General features: G+C 46.6%; 1 protein-coding gene across 1 annotated transcript in view; it reads right to left on the bottom strand.

Moving 5' to 3' along the window:
• Positions 1–20,419, bottom strand: part of GPBP1 (GC-rich promoter binding protein 1) — a 373,516-nt gene that overhangs the window by 60,874 nt on the left and 292,223 nt on the right. Inside the window, 1 exon segment of the mRNA XM_030193156.1 lies at positions 8,081–8,087. Within this exon segment, the coding sequence (XP_030049016.1) occupies positions 8,081–8,087 (7 nt within the window).

Raw genomic sequence — 20,419 nt, 5'->3', positions numbered from 1 at the left:
GCAGCACTCAACCAGGCACTACTGCTTAATATTGGCTCTACTACTACTACTACTATTTAGCCACCCAGGCATAATCTACCAGCATGGGAGCAGTCCAGGGCAGGGTTGGACCAGAGTTGGCAGTTATACAGGCATGAGACGTATTTTGTGCCCATGCCCACATAGCTAAGTGGCTAGGTAGGACCACACAAAAGACTAACTTTGGCTGCTGGCATCAAATACTGTTGCTGTCCTGCCAATCCCACCCGTACTTTGACCCCCTCACCCCTTAGTTCCAATCCCCCTCCCCCAAGCCTCGCACCCACATCAAAGGGTTGGCCACATCTCCCTCACCAATTCCTCTCCTTCCTCTGGACTTACCTGGTAGTCTACTGGGACAGAGCAGGAAGGGAAAATTAGGTTCTTACCTTGATAATTTTCTTTCCTTTAGTCACAGCAGATGAATCCATTAACTGATGGGTTGTATCCGCCTACCAGCAGGTGGAGATAGAGAACACTGAAAGCACATGGTGGTTCCTGGACGCCCAGCCCCCTCTGCCTTCAGTATATGAAATTTCCAAAGCGGAGTGAATAAGAAAGGCAAAACAACAAACTTTCCTCACAGAGAACAAACGCCACTACTATTACTATTTAGCATTTCTATAGCGCTACAAGGCGTACGCAGCGCTGCACAAACAGAAGAAAGACAGTCCCTGCTCAAAGAGCTTACAATCTAATAGACAAAAAATAAAGTAAGCAAATCAAATCAATTAATGTGTACAGGAAGGAGAAGAGGAGGGTAGGTGGAGGCAAGTGGTTACGAGTCAAAAGCAATGTTAAAGAGGTGGGCTTTCAGTCTAGATTTAAAGGTGGCCAAGGATGGGGCAAGATGTAGGGGCTCAGGAAGTTTATTCCAGGCGAGACAGAAGGCCCAAAGTCTGGAGTTGGCAGTAGTGTAGAAGGGAACAGATAAGAAGGCTTTATCCATGGAGTGGAGTGCACGGGAAGGGGTGTAGGGAAGGACGAGTGTGGAGAGATACTGGGGAGCAGCAGAGTGAGTACATTTATAGGTTAGTAGAAGAAGTTTGAACAGGATGCGAAAACGGATAGGGAGCCAGTGAAGTGACTTGAGAGGGGTAGTACGAGTAAAGCAACCCTGGCGGAAGACGAGACGGGCAGCAGAGTTTTGAACCGATTGGAGAGAGGAGAGGTAACTAAGTGGGAGGCCAGCAAGAAGCAGATTGCAGTAGTCTAAACGAGAGGTGACAAGAGTGTGGATGAGGGTTTTGGTAGAGTGCTCGGAAAGAAAGGGGCGGATTTTACGGATGTTGTAAAGAAAGAAACGACAGGTCTTGGCAATCTGCTGGATATGAGCAGAGAAGGAGAGAGAAGAGTCAAAGATGACCCCAAGGTTTCGAGCTGAGGAGACAGGGAGAATGAGAGAGCCATCAACAGAAATAGAAAATGGGGGGAGTGGGGAGGTGGGTTTGGGGGGAAAAATGAGAAGCTCGGTTTTGGTCATGTTTAATTTCAGGTGGCGTTGAGACATCCAAACAGCAATGTCAGACAAGCACACTGAAACTTTGGTTTGGATGCAAGGTGAGGTATCAGGGGTAGAAAAGTAGATTTGGGAGTCATCAGCATAGAGATGGTAGGAAAAGCCATGGGATGAGATTAATGAACCAAGGGAAGAAGTGTAGATAGAAAAGAGGAGGGGACCAAGAACAGAACCCTGAGGTACGCCGACATGCAGAGGGATAGAAGAGGATCCACCAGAGTGAACACTGAAGGTGCGAAGGAAGAGGTAGGAAGAGAACCAGGAAAGGACAGAGCCCTGGAATCCAAGTGAGGACAGGGTATCGAGGAGTACGCTGTGATAGTGTCAAAAGCAGCGGAAAGATCAAGAAGAATGAGGATGGAATAGAGACCTCTGGATTTAGCCAGTAATAGGTCACTGGAGACTAGTAAGCGCAGTTTCAGTTGAGTGGAGAGGGCGAAAACCAGATTGTAGTGGGTCAAGAACAGCATGTGATGAGATAAAATCAAGGCAGCGGTGGTGAACAGCACGCTCAAGTAATTTGGAGAGAAAAGGGAGAAGGGAGATGGGTCGGTAATTAGAGGGACAAGTAGAGTCAAGTGAAGGCTTCTTAAGGAGAGGTGTGACCACAGCATGTTTAAAGGCAGTAGGGACAGTTGCAGTGGAAAATGAGAGGTTGAGAATGTGACAGATAAAAGGAATAAGAGCAGGTGAGATGGCATTAAGAAGGTGGGTGGGAATGGGATCAGAGGAACAGGTGGTACATTTTGAGGATGAAAGGAGAAGTGTAGTTTCCTCTATAGTAACTTCAGGAAAGGAGGAAAAGGAATGAGGGGAAGGAGAGAGCGGGGAACGGACTAGTGGAGGGAGAGGTGGCGAGGTAGAGAATTCAAGGTTTATCTTTTGAACCTTGTCGTGAAAGAATTCAGCAAGGGTCTGAGGAGATAATGAATGGGGAGTTGGGGGAGGGGGCACCTTAAGGAGAGAGTTCAATGTGGTGAAGAGAAGTCGAGGGTTAGAGCCAAGGAGAGTTGGTCAGTTGGATATAATAATCCTGTTTGGCGCGTAAAAGAGCAGATTGGAAGGAGGTCAGCATGAACTCAAAGTGTAAGAAATCAGCAAGGGCCCGAGATTTCCACCAGAGGCGTTTGGCGGAGTGGGTACAGGAACGTAGGTAGCGGATATTAGAAGTCAGCCAAGGTTGGGGTTTTGTACGCCTTATAGGGCGGGTCATCAAAGGTGCAAGAGTGTCTAAGGCAGAGGATAGAGTATTGTTGTAAGAAGAAACAGCCTCGTTGACAGATGTGGATGGTGCCACAGTAGAGAGGAGGTTTGAAACATGGGAGGATAGAGATGAAGGGTGAAGATTCCTAGATAAATTAGAAAAGATAGGACGGGACTGGGAGGGAGGAGATTTAAGTGTGAAAGTTATAAGATGGTGATCAGAGAGGGGAAGATCAGAGGCAAGGAAACTAGAGGGTGAACAGTTGGAGGAGAAGATGAGATCAAGACAGTGACCATTTTGATGAGTGGGGGAGGTGGAGCATAGTTGGAGATTAAAGGACGACGTTAAAGCGAGTAACTTGGAAATATAAGAGTTGGAAGGATCATTAGCAGGAATATTAAAGTCACCAAGGATGAGAGAGGGGGAGGAAGGATCATGGAAGAAGGCAAGCCAGGCATCAAAGTCACTGAGAAAGGATGAAAGGGACATCAGGGGGACGATAAATGACCGCTATTCGAAGAGGCAGAGGAGAGAAAAGGCAGATAGAGTGGACTTCAAAGGAGGAAAAACAGTGAGATTGAGGTGGAAGAAGGGGTTGAAATCTGGAGGAGGGAAAGAGAAGTAGTCCAACACCGCCCCCACGACCAGCAGGGCGAGGAGTATGTGAAAAAAGATAACCGCCATGGCAGAGGGCTGCGACTGAAGCAGAGTCATCAGGGCAGAGCCAGGTTTCTGTTATGGCGAGCAGATGGAGGTGACGCGAGATAAAGAGGTCCTGGATATAGGGGAGTTTGTTACAGATAGAGCGGGCATTCCATAGGGCACAAGAGAAGGGCATAGAGGAGGAGGGGAGTAGAGGAATAGAGATGAGGTTAGAGAGGTCGCGGTGAGATCTGTAGAGTTGGAATAATAGTTGGTGAGGAGGGCCATGATTGGGATTTATGTCACCGGCTGAGAGTAAGAGAAGGAGTAAAAGAGAGCGGAGGAGAGTAGCAGAGGTGTGGCCACGAAGGCGAGAGGTATTTAGGTGGAATGGGGAAGGCAAAATGGAGGGAAGAAAGAGACGGAGATTAAAAGCCAAGAGGGAGGAAGAGGGTAGGAGAGAATGTGAGGTGATGAAGTCGATGGATGGGCAGTGAGTTCCTGTAGTGGAGAGAGGTAGGGGGTGAGGGAAAAGATTAGGAAGGGACAGGGCTAGGAAGAGAATGTGAATAAGGGCCATAAACAACTGAGGTACTTTAGCAACTGGGAAGAAGATTAGATGTAAAGAGAAAAATGCCCGGCGCGCGGCACCTAGAGCAGAGGCCCTGTGTGGATCAGAGTGGACCTGGGTGTCACCCCAGAGAAGGCTGTAAGGATATGCAGATGAGTTGCAAGTCCTCCACAGCACCTGAAAGGCAGCCGGTGGTACAGCTGGGCACCTCTCAGCTGAGGAAAGGCTTACCAGGGGTTAGGCCGAAGCCAGCATTCCTCCCCCTGAGGGTCGCCCCTGAACCGGAGCAATAACGAAACAAAGGAGGGACGTTATCAACCTCCTGCAATAAAAACAGCATGTAGTAACTCTGATAGCTTGTCTTGAAGTAGTCCTGATGAGGCACAATGTCCGTATGCAACATCTGTACAAAAAAAACTAAAGTCAGACAGGGAGGGATCATGGATTCATCTGCTGTGACTAAAGGAAAGAAAATTATCAAGGTAAGAACCTAATTTTCCCTTCCTTCTCATCAACAGCAGATGAATCCATTAACTGATGGGATGTACCAAAGCACTCCCTAAATAGGGTGGGAACAGGCAACTCCGCGAGCAAGCACTTGCACTCCAAAATGCGCATCCTGCCGCGCTGCCACATCCAGCCTGTAATGCTGCACAAATGAGAGCTGAGAAGCCCAAGTAGCCGCACGACAGATCTCTTGAAGAGAAAAGACACCCTTTCAGCCCACAAAGAGGACATTACCCTGGTAGAGTGCGCTTTAAATGCTTCAGGTGGCGACCGCCCTGAAAGCAGATAAGCAGAAAAAATGAGTTCCTTAACCAGCGGGCTATAGTGGCCTTAGACGTCGGAAACCACCGTCGGGGACCTGCCAACAGAACAAATAAATCATCAGAATTCCTAAACTCATTTCACATCTGCAGATACTGCCACAGAGCCCTGCGGACATCCAAAAGGCGCAATTGCCCAAAGGAGTCCAGAAACTCTTCCTTACAAAAGGAAGGAAAAAAAATGGGCTGGTTCAGGTGAAAAGCTGAAACCACCTTAGGCAGAAAGGAAGGCACCGTACAAAGTTACCCCGGATTCCGAGAACTGTAGAAAAGGATCCCAACAGGAAAGAGCCCGAAGCTCAGACACTCTTCTTGCCAACATCACTGCCACTAAAAAAACTGTCTTGAGAGTCACATCCTTCTCAGAAGCCCGTTTAAGAGGCTCAAATGGAGATCGCTGGAGCGCTTTCAACCCGAGCCCCAGGTTCCAAGCCGGACAGGGCGACCGCAAAGGAGGATGGAGACGAAACACTCCTCTGAGAAATCGGACAATATCTGGATGAGCAGTGAGGGACAAGCCTGAGACTTTACCCTGGAAGCAGGCCAACGCTGCCACTTGAACTCGAAGGGAATTGTAGGCCAGGTCCTTTTATAGCCCATCCTGCAAAAATTCCAGCAAAAGCGAGACTGTCGCCAGAGCCGGCAAGATAGCCTTTGGAGTACACCATGCCTCAAAAGCGTGCCAGATTCGAGCATAAGTCAAAGAGGTAGACCGCGTGCGAGCCTGCAAGAGCGTGGCAATAACCTTATTAGAATAGCCCTTGTCCCTCAATTGCGCCCTCTCAAGAGCCAGGCCGTAAGACCAAAGCGGCAAGGAACTTCCATAGTCACCGGACCCTGAACTAACAAGTTTGGAACCCAAGGCAAAGGAAGAGGCGCGTCCACCAGCATCCGCCGGAGATCCCAGATGCCTTGGCCAATCTGGGGCGATGAGAATCACCAATCCTCGGTGCAGGCAAATCCAAAGTAGTACTCACCCTATCAAGGGCCAAGGAGGGAACACCTACAGGAGGCCCGAGGGCCAAGGTTGAGCCACGGCATCCAACCCCGCCGAGCGAAGATCTCTCCTTCCGCTGAAAAAGTGAGGGACACTGGCGTTTATGCTTGACGCCATGAGGTCCAAGCCTGGAGTCCCCCATTTGGCACAAATCTGAAGAAAAACATCTTCTGCTGTTACAAGAAATATTTATAGTTCTTAATATCCATTAAAATGTTACAAAATTGTTACAGTCCTAATATGATATTTAAGAACAAAAGGGGAAATTGCTCAGAGCATTCGCTAATATTTATAAGTTTTAAGATATATTTTGGTTAATTCTCTACCAATTACCTATTAAGGTAATAAAATTTACAATTGCAATGAATTAAATATTATATTTGTTGAATTGCCTTGAACTGCACTGCAAGGATTAGAACCATGTGCTCAGAGCATGGCACTAAGTTTAAAAGGCGACCATGTGCTATCAGTGTAACTTTAAAAGGTAACGTGCTCAGAATATAGAAGGAAAACCATATATTTAACTTCAAAAGGATTTATTTACAATACAATTAATGCAATCGTGTAAATAAGGTTGCAAACGAGAGGTAGCCTTTTAAAAGGATCTTGGTGCAGAAGAATTTGTGCTTTAAAACAAGGTAACAGGTTTAAATCAAAAGTTATAAGTTAATTTATAACAGTCTTTGATAGAAGTTGGTAGCTGGTTGAAGTGATACAGGGGAAATCCTCTCTGCTGTAGAAGTCTTTTCTTTTAAAGTTGGTTGCTGGAGCCTGGAGAGAAGTCTTGTCTGGATGTGTGTGTGGCGTTCAGCAGAGAGAAGCAGGTCCCAAGAGCAGCAGATTCCCAAGAGAGCGAGCTGGGCTGTTTCCATGCTTTTTATAATGTTCCCTGATTTCTGGGTATTGTAATTTGCAGAGGATCCTGGGCATTGTAGTTTGCAGAGGATTCCTGGTCACCTGTTCTCTGGCCATTTGCTGGTAAATGGCTTTTCTATAGCTTGAGGGCTTTTGTACAGGTTTCAGTCTACTGTGATAGGTGGAGTTTCTTTTGTCAGATAGATGGGCTTTTTCAATCAGTTTGTTTGAGGATAGTCCTTTGTTAAGAGTAGTAGAGGTGTTAATGGCTTTAGGTAACCGCCCAGCCAAGCTTTTGTTATCAGTAGTTACCAAAGGGAGGAGAAGGGGGATGGAAGTTTGAAAACTCTTTGAAGCAGTGCCTTTTTGTCTTTGTTAAGTGTTCCCAGAGGGAGGGGGAAAGAGGAACTTGGAATTCAAATCAATTTCTCTGCCGCAGTTTCAATAAGTCTTTTAAAACTGTATTTTTATATTGGTATACATTTGTATCTGATTCAGCACAATCAATACTTCTGCTACATATTTCAATAATTCTGACAATTAAGCTCACATCATAACACTGCCAGTTCCCATTCCGCCAGGTTGATTTAATGTCTGCTGAGGAAATCGGCTTGTACGTTGCTTTGACGGGCTATATGAGCCGCGGACAGCAGCTCTAGGTGGTGCTCGGCCCAGTCGCAGATCTGAGACGCCTCCGCAGCCAGGGCCCTGCACTATGTGCTGCCATGACGATTGATGCAGGCCACTGCTATCGTGCTGTCCGACAGAACTCTGACAGGAAGACCCTCTAGCGTCCTGTGAAAGGCCAGAAAAGCCTGGAATATCGCTCTCAGTTCCAAGCGATTGATGGACCATCCCGCTTCCACGGTGGACCACAGACCCTGAGCATAGCGTCCCCGGCAATAAGTTCCCCAGCCCGAAAGGCTGGCATCCATTATCACCACACACCAAAACGGAAGAGCCAGTGGCATCCCCTGCCGCAGCATGCAGTCGGAAAGCCACCAATCCATACTGTGCTGGGCTGCCGGAAGCCACCTTAGTCTGCATTGGTATTCCTGGGAAATCGGAGACCATTGCTGAAGCAGAGCAAGCTGCACCGGTCTCATGTGAGCTCTCGCCCAGAGAACCACCTCTATGGTAGCCGTCATCAATCCCAGGAGCTGAACAAAGTCCCAAGCTCGAGGGCGAGGCATCCACAGGAGCAGGCGGACCTGATTCTGAAGCTTGAGGCGCCTGTTGTCGGGAAGAAAAACGAACCCCGAAGCCGTGTCGAACCGGACCCTCAAATACTCGAGAGACTGAGAGGGGGTCTGGTGACTTTTGGGCATACTGACTACCCAGCCCAGAGTCTGAAGAACTGTAACAACTCTGGCTGTGGCAAGTCGGCTTTCGTCTGCCAAATCCGCTCTGATGAGCCAGTTGTCAAGATAAGGGTGAACTCCGATACCCTCTCGCTTGAGAAAGGCAGCCACCACTACACCTTGGAAGAAGTCCGAGGGCCAGTTGCCAGGCCAAAAGGCAAGGTGCGAAACTGGAAATGTTGGCTCAATACTGCAAACTGGAGAAACCGCTGATGCGGCGGCCAGATGGGAACATACAAATACGCCTCTTTGAGGTCCCGAGACGTGAGAAACTCTCCTGGCTGTACCATCGCAATGACGGAGTGCAGGGTTTCCATGTGGAAGTGTCGCACTCCTAAGGCCTCGTTGACTCTGCGCAAGTCGAGGATAGGTCTGAACGACCCGCCTTTTCGAGGCACCACAAAATAGATGGAGTAGCGACCGCAGCTGCGTTCGGCGGGAGGAACCGGAACCACCGCTCCGAGCTTCAGCAACACCTGCAAGGTCTCATGTACCACCACCCGCTTGAAGGCAGAGCTGCATCAGGACTCCAAAAACGCGTCTCCCACCGAATTCTAGTCGGTAACCTTCTCTGATCAGGTCCAGGGACCCACTGATCCGAAGTAATCTTGGTCCACTCCTCGAGAAAGAGGGAGAGACGACCCCCTACTGCGGGAACCGATGAGTGGACCGGCGCCCCTTCATTGTGGAGGACACCCCTGAACTCCTGGGCGTTGCCCGGACGCCACAGCGCGTTTGTCCGAATGAAAGGAGTTCCTCTGCTGGAAACGGGTACGTTGACCAAACCCCGCAGAGCGCCCCAGACAATACCTGTGCGCTTCGCGAAAACGTGGCCTGGAAGAGGAGGAAAAAGAAGGACTTTTGGAAGAAGGCCTCGGCCTATCCTCAGACAACCGTTGGGACTTAGAGTCTCCTAGGCCCTTAACAATCTTCTCCAAATCCTCCCCAAATAAAAGAAAGCCCCGAAAGGGTAACCTTACCAGCCTTTGCTTAGAGGCCATGTCAGCTGCCCAATGCTGGAGGCAAAGAAGGTGGCGGGCAGCAACCGCCACCGACATCTGCTTAGTCGAAGCTCTGACCAGATCATAAAGGCCATCAGCCAAAAAAGACAGGGCAGACTCCATACATGGGCCGACCTCAGCGAGGGAACCCGCTCTATCGGCGGGCTGCTCATCCGCCTGCTACAACCAGGAAAGGTAGGTCCGGGCTGCATAGGAACTGCAAATAGCCGCCCCGTAAGGAAAGGCCCGAGATTTCAAAGGACAGCTTCAGCGTGGATTCCAGCCACCGGTCCTGCAAATCTTTCAAAGCGACCCCTCCCTCCCTCCACCAGGAGAGTAGTCTTTTTAGTCACAGCCGTGACTAACACATCCACTTTAGGCATCCCAAAGAGGACCAACTGACTTTCACTCAGATGGTAAAGGTGACACATAGCCCTGGCCACCTTCAAGGGACCATCAGGGTCAGACCATTGAGCTGAAATAAGTTCTTGGATGGAAGCTTGCACAGGAAAAGCCTGAGAAGGCTTCTTAGTACTAGACATCCTAGGATTAATAGAAGAGGCAGCGCCCTCGTCAGGATCTTCAATACAAAGGGCCTGTAAAGCATCAGAAATGAGAGCTTGTCGCGGTGGAAAATCCGAACCGCTTTAGGGTCATCCAGCTCCTGTGGCAAGCAGCCACCATCGTCTGGATCATCAGTCTGTGATGGCCTGCCAGACCCCTCAGACTCCCCAAAACTAGGCCACGGGGGAGAACAGGGTGAAGAATCCCCCTCAGACGGGGTATTCACTCGTCTACGCTTAGCGTCAGCCAAAAGCTTGGGGGAAGAAATAAAGTCTCCAGCAGACACTGGGCTATAAAGAACTGGAGGCAACCCAGTCCGAAAGGAATTGTCAGAAGCCTCAGGCAGTGCTCTTTTTAACATAAAAGCCTTATGCATCAGCAGCACAAATTCAGGGGAGAAAAACTCACCCTGTACATCCGACCCCACACTGGGGGAAGCGGAGACAATAGCTCCTCTAGAAACCTCGAAAGGAGGCGTCCCCCTGCACTCAGACCCCTCCGCAACCGCAAGGGTTGAGTCACGTGGCGCCAACTCCATCAGGCGGGAAGACTCACCGCCCGCCATTCTCATACCAGCATTAGCTGCAAAGCCCCGCTGCCTATCTGCGTTTCCCACAGTGGGAGCGGCGCTTAACCCCTTCAGCAGCCATCAAATACAGAAAACAAAATGGCGCCTTCGCGCCAAACCTTACCCCGCACAGAGCGCTGTCAGCAGGGAACCCCCCCCCCCCGGAGGAGCTGGGCACCACTCTCACCTCAGGAGACCGAGTCAAACGAGCTTCGGTCAAGCTGAACGAACCAGGAGCTCTGGAGAAAGCCTCTTTTTTTTTTTAATTATTTTTATTTTATTTTTTTTTTAACTGTGAGGCAAGTTAGAGGCAGGCAGCCACAGAGGAACTCCGGGAGGAGGGGGAATGGGGTAAGGCAGGGACAGGGAAAACCAAGTATGCCTTTAAAGTGGGCACCACCAGCAACAACACCCCCCCCCCCCCCCCTACTGTCAAACCACAGGCAGAAATCCAGGAGCTGAGAAAGCGACGTCCACACCTGCTGGGAGATAGAGATATACTGAAGGCAGAGGGGGCTGGGCGTCCAGGAACACCATGTGCTTTCAGTGTTCTCTATCACCACCTGCTGATAGGCGGATACAACCCATCAGTTAATGGATTCCTCTGCTGTTGATGACAAGGAATCTTCCTTTAGATCTCCATTTAGAAGTTTCATTCTCCAATTTTAAGATGGACATTTGCCCTGATTTACTTTTCAAAATGCTAAGATTGGGAAATACTGATATCTTTGTGTCTGGCACTCAGTTGCAAGCAGTAACATTTTTGCTGCATCACAGAGTTGTGGACCTTATTTTTATTCTTTAAATATTTTATATTTGAATCGTCTAGATGGCTTTGCCACATGGCGGTATACCAAATATATAATAAACGTGAAAAACTATGTGAAGATTTATTTATAACTTTAAAGCAACTGTGCTATCTGCCCACTTTTAGGTCAACCATCGGTCTATCTTCTTATACACTCATTTGTCATGTCTTGATTCACATATAAAACACCTGCAGATAACTAGAAAGTAAGATAGGGTCACTCCCCCGTACAGAAGAAAACTGGCTCCCAATTTCTTCTCACATTCCTTTCAAGACCCTAACACTTGCAAATCAAACATTATAATCAGGCTTGCCACCATTTCTTTTCAATTAAATGCACACTTTCTCATATACGTCAGTTATCTCATCAGAATTTGCCAATGCTATGTAGTAGTTCACTACTTTGTACAAAGTTAAACTATAAAAAGTTACACTAAAAAGTTTAGCTACTCAAAAAAAAGTTGGTAGTTGTCCAATAGTTAAACTACATTTTAAGTAGCTAACAATAAATTAAAAACCTCAGTTGTGCTTTTAAGTTCTTCCTGCTTACTAACTAACAACTCAGATAGTGCAGTTCTGGAGAAAGTGGCTGGATAAAATGAAAAACAGCACTTGGATTGGATGGATAGGAAGGAAACTGTGATTGGATAAAATTATAAATGTACAGTTCTGTGACTGTATAGATAGGAAGGAAGGAAGGAAGGAAGTACCAGTCTGTGACTGGATAAAATGAGGAACCGCACTGGGGACATTTATTTTCTTTTGTGTTACGGGCTAGCTAGTGTTTGTTGCTGATTTGGGAATCAGCTACTGTTTAAATAAGCCAGAATGGATACTTTAGTAGTAAGGGAATTTTATGAGGAGGAAAAGATTGAAAAGTGATAAACCGGATTAGAAATTTTTTTTAGCAAACTGTAAATTCTGTGTATCACGTGAGATCAGTAGCAATATCACATCAAATAAGCATCTCAAGGTGAATACTGTTGGCTACTGATGCACTGATTGTCCGCTTCTTAATATCTCATTCACATAACTAATTTATATGGTGCTGGTTTGGCAGGTTAAAATGTGGAAGAAGCACATATTTCACCAACTGCTGCAATTTATTAAAATGCTGTTGTGATTTATATCTGACAAATGATTAAAAATCTAAGTCTAATCCTGTTTCAATTCAGTTATGTAAAAATTAAAGTAAAAATGAAATTTAAATTCACTTACTCCCAATTGTATTCCTTCATTTATGCATTGTAAGATCTTCAGTGAGACTAAGGCTGTTTTTAGTCTACCTTTCATGAATTAACTTATATGCAAAACACTGCATTAAAACAGGAACATCCTAATCATGCAAGGTTCAAGGCCATGCAGTCAACAATGTCAACAAAGAACGGCAGGAAGCAAAAGGCTGAAAAAGGTGATCAATCCAAGCAACCAGAGCCACCAGTGAAAATAATTTATCCAAGAACCACTCAACAGAACTCTGCCCAGACAAGGAACTATTTCACAGAAACCGTTGATCATGCTTGTTGATGACTCCAGAAGATAGGATGTTGCTTCCAACAGCTGAACGAAGTGGCTTCAGAAAGTTTTGCCAATAATGTGTGCCTGTATCCAACATCCAAGTATATACAATCTAACATAAAGATTAAACAAACTGTATAATGTTCACAAGAACTTGCTTAATACAGAATTTCAATAAGTGGAACAAGCCACAAGCCAGTTTTCTTGGAATGGCCATTTATTACATAAACAAGAGACACTATTGCACCATTCCCATGCTTTGGCTGTTCAATAGGTTTAAACATTCCTACACTAGGGAGATTGCTCGAATGAAGGCTGAAATGTTTATGGAATTCCACTAAGATCTGCTGTGCTACTGACAATGCAGTAAAAATTGCAAAGCCTTGTGTCTTCTGAACAACATTTGCGCTGTCGGCAATGACAAGAACAACAGTTATGCTTAACACAGTCCAACAGCCAGTCACTTTCTAAGTCAGAGGTGGTCGAAGCTGCTGATGTTGGATCTCTATTTGATGCAGTTGAAGATGAAACATGCGCTGAGGACACTGACTCCAACTGGTTTCACAAGCACAAAAGATGTACCAATCACACAATCTTGTAGCAGCTGTTGATAGCTGTGACTCCAACTGGTTTCACAAGCACAAAAGATGTACCAATCACACAATCTTGTAGCAGCTGTTGATAGCTGTGAAGCACAAAAAGATCAGCATTAAAAGCAAATGTTTGACAGGGCCACGGGGAAAGTACAGGTTCTTAGAAATGCAGTTAATTGGATTACTACATATATAGATATTTTTGAACAGGTGGTTGGTCTTACATTTCTCAATCCAACCTGCACAAGATGGGTTTCAAATTGTAACTAGTCGACTGATAGCTAAGTAGTGGAGAAGACATGATAATGTCAACAAAAAATAGGTCTAGAACTGATGACCAATACTGAAATGGTGTTCCTAAAAAACTACATTAGCCTCATGAAGCCATTGATAGTCACAACTGATAGTCTACAAGCTGAAAATGACTGCTATATTGAACATGTAATCCCCCACAATAATGGGAATTCAGTCAAAATTACAGGAATGTTCTGATGTCAACTTGGATAAGACAATGAAGCCACCTTTGATACCATGAATTATGGTTTCTTATTATGTTTAAAAGCCTTAGGGTCTCTTACCAAACCACCCTAGCAATTCCTGTGCAACAATGCCAACTAAGCCCATTCAAAGTGGATAGACTTTGCCGGCATTGCCACGCTGGGAACTGCTAGCACGGTTTAGTAAAAAAAGAGACCCTTAGGGATTTCAGGTTTAGTTCTTCATTTATTTGAGTCATGTTTGAATGACAGACAGTTTTGAGTCACACTGAATTCTGAAATTTCTTAATGGACAGATTGCTTCAGGGGTACCACAAGGTTCCTCACTTTCTGCACTGTTGTTCAATATTTATATTGCCCCACTTTGCAAAGTTCTTGCTTGTATGAGCATTTATTACAGATTATATGCTGATATAAAAACAAGTGACATAACCAACAAAAACATAAGAAAAAAAAACAAGTGACATAACCAACTACCACCCGGTAGCATCTATCCCTCTGGCAACCAAACTTTTGGAAAGTATGGTAACCAAGCAGCTTACAGACTACTTAAACAAATTCTCAATACTACACGAATCTCAATCAGGATTTTGATCCAACCACAGCACCGAAACAGTACTAATCACTCTTCTAACCAAATTCAAACAAGCAATTGCAACTGGCAACAGTGTACTTCTCCTACAATTTCACATGTCCAGCGCGTTCGATATGGTAAGCCATAAAATATTATTAAACATCCTAGAATACTTCGGGATTGGAGGAAAAGTTCTTAGCTGGTTCAAAGGCTTCCTAACCGCAAGAACATACCAAGTGATATCTAATTCGAATACATCAGCCCCATGGAAACCAAAATGCGGAGTACTTCAAGGATCACCGCTCTCACCAACCCTTTTCAACCTAATGACGACACCTCTGGCCAGATCGTTATCCAACCAAGTCCTCAATCCATACATCTACGCAGATGATGTCACGATCTACATCCCGTTCAAACATGATCTAAAAGAAATCACTAAGGAAATCAACCACAGCCTCCAAATCATGAACTCATGGGCAAATGCATTTCAATTAAAACTTAATACAGAGAAAACACAATGTCTCATCCTCTCATCACAACACAAGCAAATCCGCCACTATAAACACCCCAAACTACACCCTTCCCGTTTCAGATAGTCTGAAAATACTTGGAGTTACAGTTGACCAAAATCTCACACTAGAAAGCCATGCGAAAAATACAACAAAGAAAATGTTCCAATACTACTACTACTACTATTTAACATTTCTAAAGCGCTACTAGGGTTACGCAGCGCTGTACAATTTAACATAGAAGGACAGTCCCTGCTCAGAGAGCTTACAATTTAAAGGACAAATGTACAGTCAGTCGAGTAGGGGTCGTCAAAATGGGGCAGTCTAGATTTCCTGAAAGGTATAAAGGTTAGGTGCCGAAAGCAATATTGAAGAGGTGGGCTTTGAGTAAGGATGATGGGTAGCGAGAAGGCTTGGAGTAAGGGCTCAGGAAGTTTATTCCAAGCATAGGGTGAGGCGAGGCAGAATGGGCGGAGCCTGGAGCTGGCGGTTGTGGTGGAGAAGGGTACTGAGAAAAGGGATTTGTCCTGTGAGCGGAGGTTTCGGGCGGGAACGTAAGGGGAGATGAGGGTAGAGAGGTAGTGACAGGCTGCAGACTGAGTGCATTTGTAGGTAAGAAGGAGAAGCTTGAACTGTATGCGGTATCTGATCGGAAGCCAGTGAAGTGACCTGAGGAGAGGGGTGATATGATTATATCGGTTCAGGCAGAATATAAGACGTGCAGCAGAGTTCTGAACGGATTGAAGGGGGGATAGATGGTTAAGTGGGAGACCAGTGAGGAGTAGGTTGCAGTAGTCAAGGTGAGAGGTAATGAGAGCGTGGATGAGAGTTCGGGTGGTGTGCTCAGAGAGGAAAGGGCGAATTTTGCTGATGTTAAAGAGGAAGAAGCGACAGGTCTTGGCTGTCTGCTGGATATGTGCAGAGAAGGAGAGGGAGGAGTCGAAGATGACTCCGAGGTTACGGGCGGATGAGACGGAGACAATGCGGGTGTTGTCAACTGAGATCAAAAGCGGAGGAAGAGGAGAAGTGGGTTTTGGTGGAAAGACGATAAGCTCGGTCTTGGCCATGTTCAGTTTCAGGTGGCGGTTGGACATCCATGTAGCAATGTCAGATAAGCAGGCCGATACCTTGGCCTGGGTCTCCGCGGTGATGTCTGGTGTGGAGAGATACAGCTGGGTGTCATCAGAGTAGAGATGATACTGGAAACCATGAGATGCGATCAGTGAGCCAAGGGAAGAGGTGTAGATTGAAAAAAGAAGGGGTCCAAGGACAGATCCCTGGGGAAATCCAACAGAGAGCAGGATGGGGGTGGAGGAAGATCCATGAGAGTGTACTCTGAAGGTTCGGTAGGAGAGATAGGAGGAGAACCAGGAGAGGACAGAGCACCAGAACCCAAACGAGGACAGTGTGGCAAGAAGTAAATCATGATTGACAGTGTCAAAAGCGGCGGATAGATCGAGGAGGATGAGGATGGAGTAGTGACCTCTGGATTTGGCAAGGAACAGGTCATTGCAGACTTTAGAGAGTGCTGTTTCTGTTGAGTGTAGGGGCGAAAACCAGATTGAAGCAGATTGAGGATGGCCTGGGATGAAAGAAAATCAAGGCAGCGGCTGTGAACGGGCGCGCTCAAGTATTTTGGAGAGGAATGGTAGGAGGGAGATGGGGCAGTAGTTGGAGGGACAGGTAGGGTCAAGTGATGGTTTTTTTCAGGAGAGGTGTGACTACGGCGTGCTTGAAGGTGTCAGGGACAGTTGCAGTGGAAAGAGAGAGGTTGAGGATATGACAGATGGGGGGGTAACAGTATGAGAGATGGTGTTAAGTAAGTTGGTGGGGATGGGATCAGAGGAACAAGTGGTGCATTTCGAGGAGGAAAGGCGGCGGGCGGTTTCCTCCTCGGTGATATCAGGAAAGGAGGAGAAAGAGGCCAGGGTTGGTTGGTTGAGGGAGAGGGCTGAAGGGGAGGAGGTGGCTTGGTAGTGAACTCAAGGTTGATCTTTTGCACCTTGTCACGGAAGTAGTCAGCCAGTGATTGAGGAGAGAGTGAGGGGGGGTGGGAGCGGAGGGCACTTTGAGGAGAGAGTTAAGGGTGGTGAAGAGACGACGAGGGTTGGAGCTGAGAGAATTGGTCAATTGGGTGTAGTAGTCCTGTTTGGCAAGGAATAGGGAGAACTGGAAGGAGGATAGCATGAATTTGTAATGAAGGAAATCTGAATAGGTGCGAGATTTCCTCCAGAGGTGTTCAGCAGATCGGGCGCAGAAGCGAAGGTAACGGATGCAAGGGGTCAACCAGGGCTGGGGATTAGTACGCCTTGTGGGACGGGAGATGGATGGTGCGAGGGTGTCCAGAGCAGAGGAGAGGGTGGCATTGTAAGCGGAGACAGCCTTGTCAACAGACTTGGAGGACATGATGGAGGGGAGGAGATTAGAAATACTAGAGGATAAGGTGGGAGGGTCAATAGCCTGGAGATTCCTGGAAGTGGTGGTTAATGTTGGGCGGGGCTGAGGGGGGGTGAAGAAGTGTGAAGATGATCAGAGAGAGGAAGAGCTGAGGCTTGGAAATTGGAGGGTGAGCCGGAAGAGGAGAGGACGAGGTCGAGACAATGGCCATTTTTGTGAGTAGGGGTGGTGAAGCACAGCTGAAGGTTGAAGGAGGATGTTAGAGTGAGGAACTGAGAAGTGTGAGGGTCGGATGGATCATCAGCGTGTATGTTAAAGTCTCCGAGAATGAGGGACGAAGATGAAAGATCAAGAAAGACAGAAAGCCAGGCATCAAAGTCAGTGAGGAAGGAAGAGAGAGATTTATCAGGGGGGCAGTAAATGACTGTCACTCTGAGTGGCAACGGGTAGAATAGACGGATGGCGTGGGCTTCAAAGGATGAGAAGCAGTGGGATTGCAGTAGGAGGAGGGGTTGGAAACTACAGGAGGGAGAGAGTAGTAACCCAACGCCTCCACCATGGCCAGCTGGGCGGGGAGTGTGGGAGAAGAGATAACCTCCATGGCATAAGGCCGTGACTGAGGCAGAGTCATCAGGGGACAGCCAGGTTTCAGTTAGGGCGAGCAGTTGAAGGGAGCGGGAGATGAAGAGATCGTGGATGAAGGGAAGTTTGTTGCAGACCGATCGGGCATTCCACAGGGCACATGAGAAGGGGAGGGAAGGGAGGGGAGGGGAGGGGAGGAGGGGAATAGAGATGAGATTGGAGACATCCGGGAATCGTTTGCATGGATAGGATGAGGACAGGTGGGGGGGACCTGGATTGGGATTGATGTCTCCTGCGGATAGTAGGAGGAGGAGCAAGAGAGTGCGGAGGAGGGTGGGGGAGGTAGGGCGACGAAGGCGACGAAGACGGGATGCACTTAGGAGGAATGGGGATGGGTTAATGGCAGGAAGGAAGTGTTGAAGGTTGAGTGCTAGGAAGGAGGAGGGGGACAAGAGGGATGGTGAGGTGGTGAGGGATGGGGGTGAATAGGGTGTTGCAGTAGTGAGTAGGACTGGAGAGGACATGGGTGGGCAGTGAGTCTCAGTGGTAGGCAGCGGTAGGGGGAGGGGAAAGAGATTAGGAAGAGATAGGGCAAGGAAGAGAATGTGTACAGGGGCCATAAGTAGTGACTGAGGCAGGTAGGTTGGTAGATGGGCTGAGAAGAAGTTGATGGGCTGATAAGCAGGTAAGTCAATGGGCTAATCAATCAATGTGGAAACTCAAAAGAGTAAAACCTTTCTTCCCAAGGGAAATATTTTGCAGCCTGGTACAATCAATGGTGCTAAGTCACCTAGATTACTGCAATGCACTCTATGCCGGATGTAAAGAACAAATCATGAAGAAGCTCCAAACATCCCAAAACACAGCAGCCAGACTCATATTTGGAAAAACGAAATACGAAAGTGCCAAAACCCCTAAGAGAAAAACTATACTGGCTCCTACTTAAAGAACGTATTACGTTTAAAATCTGCACTCTGTTTCATAAAATCATTTACAGAGAGGCCCCGGTCTACATGTCAGACCTTAGAGGTTAAGTTAAAATCCCCTCCTATTATCAATTCCCCCTCCTGATGACTTAGGATTTCCACCAAATATTGATCCAAAAATCACCCTTGTCCCTCATTTGATACATAAAGATTAACCAATGTAAATACTCTTCCATTCAAATTTATAATCACTAACAGGAAATGCCTGGTGGTGTCCTTTTTAATCTGCCTCACCTCTACTCCCAAATCTCTTGAAAACAGCAACCCCCCTTCCTTGGTTCTCGTAGATTAGCAGCCCAGATACCCAAGGGGTACTTAGCTGATCTCATTAACCTGTTCTCACTGGAGATGAGTCTCCTGGACAAAGCAGATATCCCCCTTCAAGCACCCCAATTCTCGATAGAATAAAATAAATTTCATAGACGAACTGAGGCCTTTCACATTATATGTGACAATTTTCACATCTGATTTCCCCATGTTCCTGCTCCCAACGAAGTAGTACATAAAACCTTAAATCAATCCCCCTTTCTTCGCATCCCCCAACCCCTCCTTCCCGGTCCCCCTCCCCAAAACCCATCTGTTCAAACAGGCCTACCCAAATGACCCAGACTAGTCCTGTGAACCCATCTGCCCAATACATATCTAGGAGACAGCGACAATGACCCAGACTACATCTCCCATCAAGTTTCCCTGTGCTTATCCCGTGCCCCATCCCTCCTCCTGCCTCTCTACCCCCCACCCCCCTCCAATGATCACCTGCCCCTTGCTCATACCTCTCCTACTCCCTTCACCCTTGCCCATCTCTACCTACATATCTCTTTTATTAGTCTGGTATAAACTTATATTTTCTATACCAATACTCTGTAATCCATATTATTACGTAAGCCGCATTGAACTTGCTTTGAGTGGGAAAGTGCGGAGTACACATGTAATAATAAATAAAATAAATAAATATAGACTTACCACCCAGGAACACTAAAAGATCAGCAAGCACATTCCTGAATCTCCACTACCCCAGCTGCAAAAGGACTAAAATACAAATTAACATATGCATCCAGCTTTTCCTACATAAGCACGCAGCTATGGAATGCCTTACCACTCGCCGTGAAAAAAATGCACGACCAACTAACCTTCGGAGATCACTGAAGACTAGCCTGTTCAACAAGGCATACCACAATGATTCATCTTAATGACCAGACAACGGAACTCAAGCCTGAACTGGATAAAACCTAACTCTCTATACTCGACTACCAAGGTCTACTCTACCACGAATGAACTTTAACGCAATACCACTTTATATCTTATTTTGATTATGAACTCTTTATACTTGACTGCTTAATCTACTATCAATCATGATCTTTAATGTAATACCACTTGTATCTCTCACTCTGGAAATGGCAAATCGCCTTGATGGAACAATGTAAGCCACATTGAGCCTGCAAAATAGGTGGGAAAATGTGGGATACAAACGCAATAAATAAATAAATATACGGTGGGGGGGGGGGGGGGGGGGGGGGGGGGGGTTCCTATAAAAGAAAAGATCTGACAAGTTTGCTTTTCTTGGATTATGTCTGAATTCAGTGAAATCTTGGTTGAGAGCTATTAATTGTAATCTAAATATGAGTAAAACACAGACATTGTTTTTGTCAGGAAAAACCAATGTTGATCTCCCTTGGTATTTACCTGTGATGGTTGTGATATTCCCATTGCTAGCAAGATTAAATACTTGGGAGTCATCTTAGATTCTGCTCTTAAACTGAAACCACATTTAAAGAGCTTAAATAAAATGTTTAAGAAACTTACGAACTTCAAGCATATATATTCTCAA

The sequence above is a fragment of the Microcaecilia unicolor genome, chromosome 2 (assembly GCF_901765095.1).
Source record: "Microcaecilia unicolor chromosome 2, aMicUni1.1, whole genome shotgun sequence".
NCBI lineage: Eukaryota > Metazoa > Chordata > Amphibia > Gymnophiona > Siphonopidae > Microcaecilia > Microcaecilia unicolor.
This window is presented reverse-complemented; position numbering and strand designations above follow the sequence as displayed.